The sequence below is a fragment of the Peromyscus californicus genome, unplaced genomic scaffold (genome assembly GCF_007827085.1).
Source record: "Peromyscus californicus insignis strain IS unplaced genomic scaffold, ASM782708v3 Scaffold_15__1_contigs__length_86483966, whole genome shotgun sequence".
Lineage (NCBI taxonomy): Eukaryota > Metazoa > Chordata > Mammalia > Rodentia > Cricetidae > Peromyscus > Peromyscus californicus.
In genome coordinates this window covers 60,935,930-60,953,973 of record NW_026294447.1, presented here as the reverse complement: position 1 = coordinate 60,953,973, position 18,044 = coordinate 60,935,930, and the positions used below count along the sequence as shown (strand labels likewise).

The 18,044-nt window shown below is 41.8% G+C and overlaps 1 protein-coding gene across 6 annotated transcripts in view; it reads right to left on the bottom strand.

Moving 5' to 3' along the window:
- The window catches only part of Mark3 (microtubule affinity regulating kinase 3), a 96,611-nt gene that overhangs the window by 40,201 nt on the left and 38,366 nt on the right, over window positions 1-18,044 (bottom strand). For all 6 annotated transcript variants that reach the window (XM_052739069.1, XM_052739067.1, XM_052739072.1 and 3 more), the window contains exons 4-5: window positions 10,263-10,311; window positions 6,681-6,746 (exon numbers count right to left, since the gene is read on the bottom strand). In XM_052739069.1, coding sequence (XP_052595029.1) covers window positions 6,681-6,746; window positions 10,263-10,311 — 115 coding nt within the window. The remainder of the gene's footprint in view (window positions 1-6,680; window positions 6,747-10,262; window positions 10,312-18,044) is intronic.

Here is an 18,044-nt window from a genome sequence, read left to right as displayed (position 1 = left end):
CTATACTTCTCTGTATAAATTACTAGGCATTTCCCCTGCAATGCCACAGTATCTTCCTGTAAGATTATTACCACAAAGCATTACTTTATTCAACAAATGTTTTGAGTCTCTACTAACTGCAAGGCAATGTCCCATGCTCTGGAAAATTCAACAGCTGTTGTAGAATATTAGTTTAAGATGTGTAAGATTCTTTTATGCTGTGGAACATTTGTTTAATGATGCAAAAATGTGCTGCATTCTTTTATGTTGCATTTGCTTAACTATGTGAAGCTGTTTTACTTTGCCTGTCTAAACATCTGGTTGGTCTAGCAAAGATCCGAACAGCCAATAGCAAGGCAGGAGAAAGGACAGGCGGGGCTGGCAGGCAGAGAGAATAAATAGGAGGAGAAATCCGGGAAGAGAAAGAATAAGGAACAAGAAATGGATGAGAAGAGGATGCAAGGGGCCAGCTACCCAGCTACCCAGCCAGCCACGGAGTAAGAAGTAAAGAAAGGTATACTGAAATAAAGAAAGGTAAAAGCCCAGAGGCAAAAAGACAGATGGGATAATTTAAGAAAAGCTGGCAAAAAACATGCCAAGCTAAGGCTGGGAATTCATAAGAAAGAATTAGACTCCATGGGATTTACTTGGGAGCTGGGTGGTGGGCCCCCCAAAAGAGTAAAGAGAAACAACAACAACAAACAGCAAATTCAGTAGACTCCCTTTCCTAATGGAATTTGCTGGCTAATAGGAGAAGCAATGGACACACATGTATAGAATATATCAGAGGCCCATGAATGCTGTGAAGAAAAGGAAGAAAATAACAAGAGTTTGTAGGGCACATGTTTACTCTGCCAACTATCTGATGGAGCAGACAGTGAAGCTGTCCAAGTGGAAGTCTGCATACATACATCATACACACATACATGGGGGGGGGAGGGAGAGAGGGAGGGAGGGAGAGAGAGAAGGAGGGCAGTAAGGCAGCCATAGATACTGGAAAACTGTGAGCAACGGGAAGAGTGCAGGGCAGGGCAGGTAGGTCCACAAGAGTTCAGCAGGTTTTGGAAAGGGTTCTGGCTAGACTCTAAATGAGGTGAGAAACTGAAAAGAAATAACCGACTTCATAAAAGGACCACTGAATTGAAAGTGGGAAGAGTCAGGATGAGGGGAAAGGATAGGAACCCCACTGGAAGATCCTGCAGTAATCAAATCAAGCATGAGCATGACTGGCTAAGTGGGGTGAGCAGCAAGGGAGGCTCAGGACAGGATGAGGGTGATGCAACAGAGCTTGGTATGGTGGTGTACTCAGAAGCAAGCCCGTCACTAGGATGTGGAAGCAGAAGTACCAGTTCAGTGTCGTCTTTGACTACTGTAGTGGTTTAAATGAGAGCTCTCATACACTCTGGTATTTCAATACTTGGCTCACAGTTGTTTGGGGGAGGTTTCACAGATACGGTCTTGCTGAAGGAAGTAAGTTCACTAGAGTGGGCTTTGAGAGCGTAAAACCTCACCCTACTTCCAGTTTGTTCTGTCTGCTTTGTGCTAGTGGGTGAAGATGGGAACCTCAGCTTTCTGAACCTGCTGCCAGGAGTGTGGCTTGCTGCTATGCCTCCCCACCATGATGGTTGCTTATTTCTCTGAAACTAAAGCCCAAATAAACTCTTCCTCCTATAAGTTGCTTGGGTCATGGTGTTTTAATACAGTAACAGAAAAGTAACACACATGCATATAGCTACATAACAAGTTCATGGCTAGCCTGGGATATATGAGACCTTGTCATACCAAACAAACAAAACACACATTCCCATACCCCCAAAACAAACACACACCTAGGGGCAGAAACCTGGCTCAGTGGTTAAAAGAGTTTGCTACTCAACCAAGAAGATGAGGTTGAAACAAGGCAGATGTAGTATTCCACAGCCAATAATGCAGTGCCACAGAGGGGAGAGTCAGAAGGAACTCTGGATCTTAGGGGCTGAGGGCCTAGCTGAAAAATTCTAGTTCAAGATTCAAGGAGAGATCCTACCTTAAAGGTACAATGGAAAGAGCAATAAAGGAGGAAACCTAAGCCCATCCTGTTTTCTGTACACATGTATGCACAAGCACAAGACCCAGGCACACATGTACATATACCACACACACATAAAAACAATTTAAAAAAAAACAACAAGAAAACTATTAGTGGACGAGACCTACTCACTGTTGTACAGACCACAGATGAGGTCCAAATATCCAAGTCATAACTTACTTATAAATTCAAATGCAATATAAACCTCTTAAGAGATTCCTAGAACTATGAAGGACACTCACAATAAGTTTTATAAATAAGGAATACAATTTTAAGCCAGAAAAAAAGTTTTTCCTATTAAAAATGTATTAACACTCAGATTAAGCAGTTGGACTAAAAGCCTCTAAAGGCTATTTACTAAGTAAAAAAAGCTGAGCGGCACTCCTGCCAAGGTCAGGGAGAGCATGTTGGGGATGGAAGGACTGAATGGGGAAGTTCAGAATACCTTTATTTCTAGTTTGGGCCTTGAAACTAGCTAGCTATGGCACCCTTGGCAGGTACCACCTTTCTGAGCAATTCTAAGGCTGTACCAAATGAAATGGTACTGCCAGGCATGGTGCGCATGCCTTTACTGCCAGCATGCAGAGGGCAGTGGTACTGCCAGGCATGGTACGCATGCCTTTACTGCCAGCACGCAGAGGGCAGAATCAGGCAGATCTCTATGAGTTTAAGATCAGCTTGTTCTAAAGTGTAAGTAGTACTACACAGTGAAAGCCTGTCTCAGAGAAACAAACGAACCAAAAAAAAAAAAAAAGGGAGGGAGGGAGGCCATGTAAGGGAGAAACTGTCTCAAAAACAAACAAACAAACAAAACCCACCAAACAACAACAAACAACAACAAACAACGAGGCCAGGTAGTGGTGGCACACACCTTTGATCTCAGCATTTGGGAAACAGAGGCCGGAGGATCTCTGAGTTCACGGCCAGCCTGGTCTACTGAGTGAGTTCATGGACAGCCAGGGCTACATAGAGAAACCCTATCTGGGGTGGTAGTGCTTCCTGCTCTTGCAGAGGACCTGGGTTCAGCTCCCAGCACCCACATATGGAGGCTCACAACTGCCTGTAACTCCAGTTCCAGGGGATCAGATGCCCTCTGTGGGTACCTGCACCCATGTGGTATACAAAAATTCACACAGCCTCACCCATATACACATAACTAAAACTAATAAATCTTAAATAAAATAAAAACAAACAAAATATATAGCCAGTAATGAATTCAGAGTATGGAAGAGTTGGTGTTGGTTATGTCTACTGTAACTCATTCCATCCCATGACAAGCTTATAATTGTTTAGTATCTAAAATTGTTTATGTATGTGGCTGTTTTGCTTGCACATATGTTTAAGCAACATGTGTGAGCAATGGTGCTCTTGGAGGCCAAAAGAGGGCATTGGATCCCCTGGAACTGGAGTTGTGAGCCTCCATATGGGCACTGGAAACTGAACCTGGGTTCTATTTGACACAAGCAAAGGTCACCTATAAGGAGGAAACTTCCAGGGCTGGAGAGACGGCTCAGTGGTTAAGAGCACTGGCTGTTCTTCCAGAGGTTCTGAGTTCAATTCCCAGCAACCACATGGTGGCTCACAGCCTTCTGTAATGAGATCTGGTGCCCTCTTCTGGCCCGCAGGCATACATGCAGGCAGAACACTGTACACATAATAAATAAATAAATCTTTAAAAAAAAAAAAGAGGAAACTTCAATCAAGGAAATGCCTCCATTAGAATGGCTTATAAGGCATGTGTCTGTGTGGCATTCTCTTGCTGACTAATGGCGGGCAGGGGGACCTCGATCAACCAACTATGATCCTGGAAAGTATAAGAAAGGTAGCTGAACTGGAACCCAGAGACAAGCCAGTAAGCTGCATTCCTCTATGGCTCTGCCTCCGACCTGCTTGAGTTCCTCAACAATGGACTGTGATCAAGATGTTGAAGACAAACCTGTTCCTTCCCAAATTGTTTTTGGTCATGGTGTTTATCATAGCATCAGAAAGCAAACTAATACAACACATGAATGCTAATCTTACTTGTCAAGTGTCTCTGTGCCAACCATGGTGCTACAGGCAGAGTAAGAACAGATGACCAGGAAAGTACCTGTTCTATACAGTGGAATTTACATGTGGTTCTGAAACACTAGTCTCCCCAAGCTCAACCCTCAAGAAAAATCTTTAGAACCAACAGAAGCTATACATATCTACTTGTAATCATATGTATTAAAACCATCATTTTTGGCTTTGGGAAAGACAGGCATTAATGGCATTAAAATCTGATAAAAAGTTGGAGATACAGTTCTGTGATAAAGCTTATGGGTTTGTTTTTCTTTTTTCGATTTTTCAAGACAGGGTTTCTCTGTGTAAGTAATTCTAGCTGTCCTGGAACTTGCTCTGTAGACCAGGCTGGCCTCAAACTCACAGAGATCCCCCTGCCTCTGCCTCCCGAGTGCTGGTATTAAAGGCATGTGCCACCACCGCTGGGCTAAAAGCTTATGGTTTTAAGCCCTAGATTTCAATCCCCAGTTCAAAAACAGACAACAAACAACAAACAAACAAAACCAAGAAATTGTGCTGGTAGCACATGCCTTTAATCCTAGTACTCAGGAGGCAGACAGAGGCAGGGGAATTTCTTGAGTTCGAGGCCAGCCTGGTCTACAGAGCTAGTTTCAGGCAGCCAGGGCTACACAAGAAACACCGTCTTGAAAGACCAAAACAAACAAAACAAAAACAAAAACCTAAGAAAATGATATAAAAATATCTAGCACATAAAAAAAACCCAAATACTTGGGATAAACAAAATGTCAGTAGATACATAAGTCTCTCTCTCGCTCTCAGATGACTATTTAGCATTTAAAAAGAAAGGAAATTCCAGTACATGCCATAGTGTAGATGACTTTAACAACATTATAATAAGTAAAATATTCTAAGTCAAAGACAAATGGACAAACATTGTACAATCTCATTACATTTGGTACCTAAACTAGTCCAATTCAGAGACAGAAAATAGTTCGGTGAATGTAAGGAACTGAGAAAGAAAGGAGGCAGTTAATGTTTATTTAATGAACAGCTTCAGTTTAGGAACATTTCTTGAGAAACAGACAATAGTGAGGGCTTTAGAATTATGTTGAATGTACTTAATATCATTGTGCTGGCTAGTTTTATGTCAACCTGACAAAGCTAGAGTCATCTGAGAGGAAGGAACCTCAATCACAAATGCCTCTGTAAGACTGGACTGCAGGCAAGCCTGTAGAGCATTTCCTAATTAGTGATTAATGTAGGAGAGCCCAGTCCATTCTGAGTGGCACCATCCCTGGGCTAGTGTTCCGGGTGCTATAAGAAAGGAAGGCTGAGCCGGGCGGTGATGGCGCACGCCTTTAATCCCAGCACTCAGGAGGCAGAGGTAGGTGGATCTTTGTGAGTTTGAGGCCAGCCTGGTCTACAGAGCGAGATCCAGGAAAGGCGCAAAGCTACACAGAGAAACCCTGTGTAAAAAAGAAAGGAAAGCTGGAGAAAGAAACAAAAAGAAAGCAGGCTAGTGAGCCATGATGAACAAGCCAGTAAGCAGCACGCTTCTGTGGCCTCCGCATCAGCTCCTACTTCCAGGTTCCGGTCTTGTCTTCCTTCAATGACAGACTATAATGTGAAAGTGTAAGCTTAATTTCCTCCCCAACTTATTTTTGGTCATGGTGTTTATCACAGCAAAAGAAACCCTGACTAAGATAGTTACTCAACTGTATACTTGAAAATGGTCAAATGCTGGGCTAGATGTGGCTGTGTTGGTGAGTGCTTACTCAGCTTCAGGAAGTCCTGGGTTCCAACCCCAGAATCACATTAAAAAAAAAAAAAAAGAAAGAAAGAAAAAGAAAAATAGCTGGGTATGGCGGCACACCTATAACCCCAGTACCTGGGAGAAAAAGAAAAACAACTGGGTATGGCAGCACACATCTACAATCCCAGTACCTGGGAGGTGGAAGGAAGCTCAAGGTCATCAGAATATAAAGAGACAGAGATCCAAGTCCTAAATTCCACGTGATACATATTTTACCACAATGAAAAAATGAGAGTTGTTGTATATTATCAACTAGCAATGCTAAAAGTGGAGCCAGAGAGGTGCTCAGAGGTCAAGTGCTAGTCATGCAACCCTGATCATTTGAGTTCAAGTCCTGTAAGCTGTTCTCTGACCTCTACACATGTGCCATCACACATACATAATAAACAAATAAATGTAATAAAAACAGCCATGTGGAGCTAGAGAGATGGCTCAGCAGTTAAGAGTACCAGCTGCTCTTCCAAAATCCCTGGGTTCAATTCCCAGCACCTACACGGCAGCTCACAACGGCCTATAACTCCTGTTCCAGGGGATCTGACACCCTCAAAAAGACAAACAAGCAGACAAAACACCAATGCACATAAAGTAAACATAAATAATTAAAAAAAACCAGCAATGCTAATAATCAAACACTACAGCCCACATAACTGACAAGGTGAGGTCAGCACTTCACACTCTGATACCAGTTTACAACATCGGAGTATTAAATAAAATCTAAAGAACTATTCAAATGGGCACTGTGGCTGCACATTGCTCTTAACAAGAAAAACGAAAACACATACTCTCTTACTTTGAAAACAATATAAATGTGCTTACCTCCACTTGCATATTCCATGATTAAGTAGAGTGTTTTTTCTGTTTCAATGACCTCAAACAACTTCACTGGAGGGAGAAGACAGATGAGAAAAAGAACAAATGTCTGTATGTACACAACATGCACCTATAAGCTACAAAAAATACCCAACTTTTTCCTGCTAAAGGTTTTAGAGAGCTGGCCCGTAAATGCATTTTAGGGATTAAAAAATATTCTGTATTACATAATTTCGTAAAAACAAAGAAACCATAAAAATAAAGACTATTTCTGGGTGTTGAGAATGTGCTCAGCAGTCTGGCCACATGACTGCTTTCTTACTTCCTCTCTTCCTGTCCATGATGGTGTCTGTGTACGTGGGGCTGTCCTTCTGGCAGCTCAACCCTATTCTTTACTTTTTTTTACCCATTGCCCTCCTGGCAAGAGCAAGCCCTTTCATCTGGTACTATGATTTTAAGGAGAGGGTTCCACCTGAGATTTCTGTAACTTGGGGAACTTACTGCAACTATCAAAGAACTAGGCCCCTCTGTTAATATTCTGAAAGTAAAACTAGGAATAATTAGAAGGGGTTATATGGCAATCAATTTTTTTTTCTTTTGTAGTACTGAGAATTGAATCTAGAGTCTCACAAATGCTAGTCAACCATTAGCCCCAAACTTTTTAATACTTATTTTGAGATATGATCTAAATTGCAAGGCTGGCCTTGAACTCATTCTGTAGCCAAGCCGTGGAGTTATCTTTTTTTTCCTGCCTCGTCCTCCCTAGAAAGTAAGACAACAGGCATGTGACACAAGCAGCAAAAATCACTTTTTTGTTCTTTCCTCTGGAGCTGAGGTCTGAGCACAGAGTCTTGGGCTTGCTAGGGAAATCTTCTATCACCAAGCAAATTCCCAACCCCAGAGCTTCTTTTAAAGAATGATTTTCAGAGGCTAGCCTGGACTACATAGTGAGTTCTAGGACAGCCAGAGCCATATAGTGAGACCTTATCTCTAAAAACCAAAACCAAGACAAAACAAAACAAACAAAAAAGAATTATTTTCAGGGGGATGGGGATCAATGAAATTTTGCTATGATGACTCCTTTCTTTAGATAGAAATTCCTATTTCCTCTAATTTATAAAGCTACAACACATCAATTAAAAATAAACATATTTTTAAAGGAATATGAAGTAAATCTCTGAAGCTATTAAGTCACTGTTGTACAGATCTACTTAATTTTGTTATTTCCTTTCATTTTTTTCTCAAAAAAAAAAATAGGATGCTAGTCCTTTATAGTTAAAGAATTTTTTTTTTTGATGACTTAGTAAGATACTAGAGCAAACAAAATACCTGAGAAAGTAGTGAGTGTTAAATGAGCTATGAAAGTCTCAGACCATTATTTAGTCTCTGTGTTCATACAGTTAAGAAAACCACCTTGAGAAAGTAAAGGCAGTACTGGTAAGCAAGCAACATAAAAATAAAAGTACTTTAATATGCAAAAGCAGATATTGGCTCTTTTGAGAAAATCATCGTAATGTTATATGAGTTTAAAAAAATTAAATCTAGCTGGGTAGTGGCAGCACACACCTTTAACCCCAGCACTTGGGAGACAGAGACAAGCAGATCTCTTGAGTTTGAGGCCAGCCTGGGCTACAGAGTGAGTTCTACGTCAGCCAGGGCTACACAGAGAAACCTTGTCTCAAAAAACCAAAAACAAGAAAAAACAAACAAAAACAACCAAAACAAAACAAAATTGAATCTCTTACATTTAGTGAGTAGAGCACTGTGATTAATGAGCTTACTCTACAATGGCCTAGCACACAAAGGCCTTGCGCTTTGATCCCACCAACAGGAGCGATCAAGTATTTAGTGATGAAATTCTGAGCAGCAGTGATAAAGTCAATTTTTGGTGAAAAATTGGAATCTAAAAATCCAGAATTTAATGATTACTCTCAAAGGGTTAAAATGAAAAACGAAGAAAAGGTTTCTTTCCATTATTATACTTCTTGTGGTTTTTCTTTTTCTCCAAATATATATTTATGGATTCTAATATATATATTTTTCCATGAATAGCTCTTCAGAATGATAGCTTAGTAGAATTTTTCTGCATAGTAGTGCATAAAACAACAATGGTTTTTATTTATTTTTTTTTTGTAATTGTTTAATTTTATGTGCATTGGTAAACTGCCTGCATGTATGTCTGTGTGAGGGCATCAGACCCCCTGGAACTGGAATTACAAACAGTTGTGAGCTGCCATGCGGGTGCTGGGAATTGAACCAGGGTCCTCTGTAAGAGCAAGTGCTCTTAACCGCTAAGCCATTTCTCCAGCCCCAATAATGTTTTAAATGACAATGACTAATTTAATAAAATAGTGTGTAAGCTATTTGTTTATTATATACTCAAATTAAAAAATTCGCCGGGCGGTGGTGGCGCACGCCTTTAATCCCAGCACTCGGGAGGCAGAGGCAGGCGGATCTCTGTGAGTTCGAGGCCAGCCCGGGCTACCAAGTGAGTCCCAGGAAAGGCGCAAAGCTACACAGAGAAACCCTGTCTCGAAAAACCAAAAAAAAAAAAAAAAAAAATTCTGTGTGTTGGTGGGTGGTGGTGGCACATGCCTTTAATCCCAGCACTTGGGAGGCAGAGGCAGGCAGCTTCTCTGTGAGTTTGAGGCCAGCCTGGTTTACAGAGTATGTTCCAGGACAGTCAGGGCTACACAGAGAAATCCTGTCTCGAAAAACAAAGACAAAAACAAAAAACTATATGTGGAAACTTTATCTTTCTATTCTGAAGAATTCATAGGTTCTCCAAAATATGATATTACCTATGTCATTTACTCTTGAAATATTTTTAAAAAAAGGAGCCATTATTTTATTAAAATGTAGTTACACAGCCGAGTGGTGGTAGCGCACGCCTTTAATCCCAGCACTTGGGAGGCAGAGGCAGATGGATCTCTGTGAGTTCGAGGCCAGCTAAATCTACAGAGTGAGTTCCAGGACAGCCAGAACTGTTAAACAGAGAAACTCTGTCTGGAAAAACCAAGAGAATTAAAGCAGTTACACTATTTAAAAGTTCTATTATGATACACAGAATCAGAAGTTTCCACTGGTGTGCACGTTAGTCAATTTGTGTGTTTCATCTTAGTCCTACAATTATGAGGGCAGAAAAAGGTCCTTTCCTCATCTTTAACCTGTCACAGTTAAGCACACAGAGGACAAAATAAATAGTTCCTATATAAATTACATTAGATAGTATGCATCCCATCTTTTATATACTACTTTGTATAAATAATTTCTTAGGAACACAGACACAGCAAAAGTTTATCTTTGAAAATATTATCAACTAATGAAATACAATTACATTTCCCAATACACTAAAAAAAATTAATCAGCCAAATTATACATATTCCTATGGCATAAACGCTTAAGTCAAAAAGCCTAATAGCTATACTCTCAAAGAACTAGTAGTACAAGTAATAACTTGTACATGTTTTATTAAAAATAGACCTCGGCTGGGGAAAAGGGGTGGAACGTCCTAGCACTTCAGGAATACACTTTTAGCTTTATGACATATTTTCAAGATTCCAAAGTATTTAAGAAAACGAAAAGTACCTATGTTTGGATGATTTAAAATCTTCATTATTCTTACTTCTCTGAAGAGCTAAAAAACAAAGAAAAAGACAAGCCCCTACGTTATTAAATGTTATATTCTGTTTACAGTATAAATTTGTTTTTCTTAGATAACTGCTTCATTATTTATGTTTATTACCCTATCCTACGAATAAAATAATACAGAATACAGAATAGCCCTGAATAGGTTTATAACCTATTACCACCCAGTATCCCAAATGCTCGCATTAATTAATAGAAATGGCAGCAGTCCGGAGAAGAACAAGTACCACACTCTGAATTTAATTTGGCATCTTAAAAATAGTTTGTGATTAAACTTGGTCTGATTCATTATCTACACACCTGAGAGCCAATAAAAACCTGTGCAGTTCCAATGAACTAAATCAGGAGCACATGAGATTTGGTGATTCCGAATGTAAGATTCCGAATGAGACCAATTTGGAAGTCCTCACTGGAGAAGGTAAGTGGTTGATAGCGTAGTGGGGGCAGCTCAGGCTTCCTGAACCACAACCTCACATGCAGCTACACTTGCTGTATTCCTTGCTTTACCAATGTGATAGCAAAGTCAAAGTGAGCAGAAGCTGGAGAAAATGTCTGGCCATCAGGTTCTACCATCTTCAGTAGTCTGTGTGAAGCTGGTCCTGAAGAGAGGCAGTCCCGAGAAACAGATCCTCTCTTCCGACTCGAGCCTCTGCCGACCGCCGACAGCACTCAGACACACCAGTGAGCCAGGGTGAGACCTCTGCCGACCCGCCGACAGTACTCAGACACACCAGTGAGCCTGGGTGAGACCTCTGCGACCCGACAGCACTCAGACACACCAGTGAGCCAGGGTGAGACCTCTGCACAATTGGCTCACGCAGGGTGTGCAGAGACGTGCAGAGGACTGACAAGTGTGCAGCAGAGACACATGCTGGCAAATGAAGATAATTCTTCTTCAAATTATTATTTTATGAGTATGACTACTCTGCCTGCATGTAAGTCCACTAGGTGCATGCGGTGCTGCAGAGGCCAGAGAGGGCATTAGATCCCCAATAACTATAGTTACAGATAATTGGGAGCTAGGAACCAAACCTGGGTCTCTGAAAGAAAAGCCAGTGCTCTTGACTACTGAGCCATCCCCAATCTTCCCTTTTTTCCTTTAGCTCCCCACCCAGACAAGGTCCCACTGTGCAGCTGGCTTGCAGGAAGCTTGCTAAGTAGACCGGAGTGGCTACCTGCCTCTGCTTCCCAAATACTAGGATTAAAAGCCAAGCACCATTACACCCTTTGTTAGGACTCGTTTGAATTAGGGGTAACTGCCCTAGCGTTAACTAGATTAGAACTTCACAGATTTAGGTGTTGTTGTTGTTGGCCGCAGTCCTGTAGAGCCCTTAGTCCTCTGTTGGAATAAAGGTAAGGACGTCAGGTGTAATGTGAAAGACTTTTTTTAACAGGAATCTAAAACAGGGTTACTTGGGTACCACTAGCAGCAATGTGCTGGGTCAGCAACAGATGAATTCTTGCAGCACTAGAGACTGAACCTAGGACCTTGCAGATAGGAGGCAAGTGTTCTATCACCAGGGTACATCACCAACCCACTGTCTCACCTTTTTTTTTTTTTGGAGCTGAGGATTGAACCCAGGGCCTTGTGCTTGCTAGGCAAGTGCTCTACCACTGAGCTAAATCCCCAATCCCCCACTATCTCACTTTTATTTTAAGGCAGTGTCTAACGTCCAAGCCAGCCTAGAATACATTCTGTAGACTAGGTTTCCTCAAAATCATGGTGATCTTCCTGCCTCAGTTTCCCAAGTGCTGGGATTACAGACACAGACTACCATGTCTGGTGACTTCTTTTCAAAGCTGGATTTTCTTTGGGAGCCACTGCTGGCACTTGAGAGTTCTGCAGCAGTGGTGGCCTTTTTGCTATCTTGAGGAATCTTAGGCGTGGGCTATTCAAGAAACTATTCTACAGGCAGAGAGAACCAGTAGTGCTCTTCATGTGCTCTTTACATCAGTAGTTCACATCAGGGGGCTGGGGGTGGCTCCGTGGTTAAGAGCACTTGTTACTATTGCTGAGGACCAGGATTCGATTCTCAGCATCCACGCAGCAATTCACTACTGTCTATAACTCCAGTCCCAGGGGATCTAGCGCCCTCTTCTGACCTCAGTGAGAATAAGGCATGAATACTGTGCACAAACATGCAGGCAGGCAAAACTGTCATACACACAAAATAATGTTAAAAAAAACAAAACAGTAGTTTTCAGCACTCTGTACATTGGATTCATTTGTGGATTCTTTTTAAAGACCATGCTTCTTCTTTCCCAGACAGGTACTTTCCTCCCTAGAGGTCCTGGTTGAAAGGGTTGGGACAATAATAGTGACAGTGCATTAGAATGAGAATGGCCTGGGACAGACACTCTTCAAGGCAGCCTGTTTTAAATTTTTTAATTAGCTTACTCATTTTATTTGTTTGTTTGTTTGTTTATTTTAGGTTTTTCAAGACAGAGTTTCTCTGTGTAGCCTTGGCTGTCAAGGAACTTGCTAAATAGTCCAAGACGGCCCTGAACTCAGAGATCTGCCGCCTCTGTCTCCTAACCCTGAGTGTTGGGATTAAAGGCATGTGCTACCAGTGCTGGCCTATTCATTTTATTTTATGTGTGTTTTATCATCTCTCTAGCCATAACACAGCCTTTTTTTTTTTTTTTGAAGAAAATTCCTTACCCATGAGTCCTCTAAGTCCTGCTAATTGCTTCCTTCCCTCTGTAGAACTCCTAGGAATGTCTCTGCAAAGCTCCTGAACTCTTTTCCCTAACAGCTCAATACAGACCACTTACAAAATCTTGGTCATAGGCCGGGCGGTGGTGGCGCACGCCTTTAATCCCAGCACTCGGGAGGCAGAGGCAGGCGGATCTTTGTGAGTTCGAGGCCAGGCTGGGCTACAGAATGAGTTCCAGGAAAGGCGCAAAGCCACACAGAGAAACCCTGTCTCGAAAAACCAACCAAACAAACAAAATCTTGGTCATAGAACAGTTGTTCATCCTTTTTTCCCTCTCTCATTTTCTTTCCTTTGTTATTATCTTCTTCCTTGCTTCTTCTGTACTGATTTGTAGCAGGCTGGCAATTCAGGCCCTTGTCTGTTGCAGTTTTGTGTCTGCAGTAAGACTATGCAATGAATCTGGCAAACTGATGCAAATAGAATGCTCTGACACAATTCTTAGTTATGCCTGCTCAAAGTACTGCAAATAAAAAGCTGTGGTTTTCTACATTTAGACTTTACAGAAGTAGTAGATAATAGGAATAGAAGAAAAGAAAAGTTACTGCTTCTTTATAGGAAACTCGCTTTTTTCTTCTCTGTGTAGCCCTGGCTGTCCTCAAAATCACAGAGATCTCTGCCTGCCTCTGCCTCCCAAGTGTTGGGATTATAGTCGTGTGCCACCAACGCCTTGGAGGAAATTAAAATTTATTGACAGATTTTTTTTTTTTTTTTGGTTTTTCGAGACAGGATTTCTCTGTGTAGCTTTGCGCCTTTCCTGGAACTCACTCTGTAGTCCAGGCTGGCCTCGAACTCACAGAGATCCACCTGCCTCTGCCTCCCGAGTGCTGGGATTAAAGGCGTGCGCCACCACCGCCCGGCGACAGATTTCTTTTAACAGAACGTAATACAGCTTGTTCTTTAGAATAGGTTGAAAATTGAGACTACGACAAGGTAGTTGAATTTTTTCCATTTATTTAGTATGTGTACGTGTCACAGCATACACAGGGAAGGCAGAGACAGCTTGAGGAAGTTGGTTCTTTCCCTCCATCAAGTAGGTTCCCAGGATTAAACCTGAGTCCTCGATCTTGGCTGAGCCATCTTCTTGGCCCAGAGGCAGTTTTAATTGTGCCAATGGTTCATTAAGTCACATTCACTACTTGGCTAATCCTACTTCTGTTTAGTTCTCTCAAGAAGTTAGCCTAGGGCTGGAGAGATGGCTCAGAGGTTAAGAGCACTGCTTGCTCTTCCAGATGTCCTGAGTTCAATTCCCAGCACCCACATGGTGGCTCACAACCATCTGTAATGAGATCTGGTGCCCTCTTCTGGCCTGCAGGACAGAACACTGTATGCATAATAAATAAATCTTTAAAAAGAAAAAAAGGCCGGGCGGTGGTGGCACACACCTTTAATCCCAGCACTCGGGAGGCAGAGCCAGGCGGATCTCTGTGAGTTCGAGGCCAGCCTGGACTACCAAGTGAGTTCCAGGAAAGGCGCAAAGCTACACAGAGAAACCCTGTCTCGAAACCCCCCCCCCCCCAAAAAAAAAAAAAAAGAAAAAAAGTTAGCCTGGTATCCCTTCGAGCTTTAGAGAGGACTGTAATCCCAGCACTTGAGAAGCTAGGACAAAAAGAATGCCAAAGTTGTAGGTTCCTGGCCAAACTAGGCTATTACAACAAGACTGCCTTTTAAAAAAAAATGTTTTTTTGCCATGCGGTGGTGGCGCACGCCTTTAATCCCAACACTCGGGAGGCAGAGTCAGGAGGATCTCTGTGAGTTCGAGGCCAGCCTAGGCTACAGAGCGAGATCCAGGACAGGCACCAAAACTACACAGAGAAACCCTGTCTGGGGGGGAGGATGTTTTCTTTTAATTCATCAACCAACCAATCAAATTAAAATAAAGGAAAGGGAGAAACAGTAGTTGATGGTTCCAGCAACTATAAAGGAGGACCTAGTCAGCATAAAGATATCCTGTCTCCAAAAAGATGTTTTAGCTGGGCTAGAGACATGGCTTGGTAGTTAAGAGCAGTAAGTGCTCTTGTAGAGGGCCAAGATTTAATTCCTGATACCCACATGGTGGCTCAAAGCCATCCGTAACCCCAGTCCTACAGAATCCAACAGGCATGTACCGTGGTGCACATATATGCACAAGGGCAAAACATTCATACACACAAAATAAAACAAATAAATTGAAATGCTTTACTACTGAGTCCACAGCAACAACTTAGAAGGAGCATTCTCCACTGAAAGATCTTTGTCCCTGTCTTGCTTAATATTTAAGTGGGTGAAAACTCCATACCTAATTTAGACAGCACCAAAGTAGACATGAGTTAATAAAAAAGACTCAGGTCTCAAAAATGCCCCAATAAGGCTGGAGATATAGCTCAGGGGTAGAATGCCACACATACAACACACATACACAGACAGACACAGGTCCAAATTACAGCATAAAACCATTTTAGCAAGAACCATGTAACTTAGGTAACGAAAACAATCAATTTAAGTACAGTAGAAACTAGGCCTATGCTAAGGGAATCTCCTGCGGGTGACCAAAAGTCTGAGTGTTTACTTGAGAAGACTTCAAAGGCTGGCTGTATTTGAAATGGTGGATTTTGCTTCGGAGCTCCATATGGTGAAATAGAGAACAGTGTTACAGACATTTCCAAAAGACAGATAGTCATCTAAAGCAAGGGAGAAATGCTGTCTAATAACAAAGATGCTGGACACCAGAACAAGATGCTGTGGAAGGTAAGACTAGCCAGCAAACAAGCCAGTAATCATGGTTACATCTTAAAAACATCAACTATTGGCCAGGCAGCAGTGGTGCACATCTTTAATCCCTGCACTCATGAGGCAGAGCCAGGTGGATCTATGTGAGTTCCAAGCCAGTCTGATCTACAGAGTGAGATCCAGGACAGGCACCAAAACTACACAGAGAAACCCTGTCTCAAAAGAAAAACAATAACAAAAAAACATCAACTATTTTATTACATGTTATAAATGTCTTGTTTTTAATTAGACAGTTTCAGTTTAAGAAAAAGATGGATGGCTGTATCACTGTGGTAACAAGTTTCCATCCCAGAGAAGACAGAATTGAGACCTCTGAAAGCCTACGGCTGGTACTCCCCAGTCTTTGTGTATTAACACTGAGAATTCCTATGTACTTAAGTGTACTTCTTCACCTGGAAAGTCTAGGTCAAGGTTAGGTGAAATTTTACAACATAGCACTGGGGTCAGCTGTACTGATCTGATGGTACCAGAGTCTCATACAGAGGACAAGGACATTTCTTAAATGAACTACTACAAAGATATCTCCACCACCACCACCCTCCCGCCGCCTTTTCATTTGAGATCCATGCCAATCTGTGACCACCAATGAATAGATACCTTCTTTCAGTTTTCCCAGAGGAGGGAAGCACCATAGTTAGTTAGGAGGCAGTGGCAGGCAGGAAAAGCAAGGGGGCAAGCCTTTATTATGGCTTCTACAGGAAAGGCAAACCAGAGCAAGATGCTGGCTTGGACTAGCTACTTGGGATAATCTCAGAAACTGAGATACAGATAGTCTCTCGTTGACATTTGGCCCTACGGTGTACTTAAGGGCCAGATAGAGCTGGTGGTTTCAAATTTAGGCTCTGAATTTTCTGGTTTGCATATTAAAGGCACATCTAAGGGACAGTAATTTGTTATCACTAAGAATTAGCTCACCCTGAGTAGAGCCAGCAAGGCCCCAGATACCATAGAATCCCGACTACAGGAAAATAATACAGTACACACAGCCTGCTGTGGTTTTCTTCATAGTATTTTCCAAGAAAGCAAGGACTTCACCTGGCTCAATGATGGAGCCACAGTCCACAGAATAGTGCCTGAAATACAGCAGGTATTGAAATGTTTACTAAATGAATGAATGAATAAATGTAGATTTAAAACATGGCTTGAAAACTGGGTGGTGATGGCGCACGCCTTTAATCCCAGCACTCAGGAGGCAGAGGCAGGTGGATCTCTGTGAGTTCGAGGCCAGCCTGGTCTACAGAGTTCCAGGACAGCCAGGGCTGCACAGAGAAACCCTGTCTTGAAAAACCAACATGGCTCAAGGGGAGGTAGGATACAAATCTGCTTCTTTTAAGTACTTGCAATATTTTCTCAGATTGAAACTACTGACCAACCTCTTTACAATTCCTCAAACAGGAAGCACTCGGTTCTTATCTAGGGTTTTTAAAACCCTGAATTAGGGAACCGTAATTATAAAAATGCAGCATGACAGAGCAGAAACAGCCTATACTCTGGGAAGTTGTTGATATTTGTTTGTTTGTTTCCCTGCTCCATCACTAATTAGATGGAGGGCCTGACTACATCAGTTTCTCAGAGTGTTTCCTCAGTGGAAAATAAGAGGGCAATAAGACCCATCTAAGAAAGTGAAGGTGAAAATATGCCCATCTGAATAGGTAATATAAAAAATCCATGGTATCTAATAGAAGAACAAGGAGAGGTACAGTCTAGTATCTGATGACAGCAAATGCCTATACCTACCAATACACAAGAGCAATCCCAGCATGGCTTTTTCAGTGGTTCTTTCACTCATGTAACAGGATGAATAAGTAACTGGCTAAGTATTCATCCTTCATCAGTTAGGGCAGATTACCTACTCTCCCTGCCTCCCTCACCTTAATAGGGCCTATCCCAGGGTGTGGAGAAGAACACGGCTTTGATCCAGAACTCTAGAGGCAGAAAGGCAGGTGGATTTCTGTAAGGTCCAGGACAACCTGGTCTACAAAGTAAGTGCCAGGCTAGCCAGGGCTATACAGTGAGACCTTGTTATAAAACAAAAACAAAAAACAACCAGATAGAAAGAATGAATAGGATCTGCCTCTGAATTACAATTATTAATAATTATTAATTATTAATGACAATAATTAATAATTATTGTCATTAATAATATACAACAATTAAGTCCTACAAAAGAGACCTAATTGTAAACTACCATTCACTTCCTAAACTTCACTTATTTCCTATGAGAGGAACAATTTTAAAC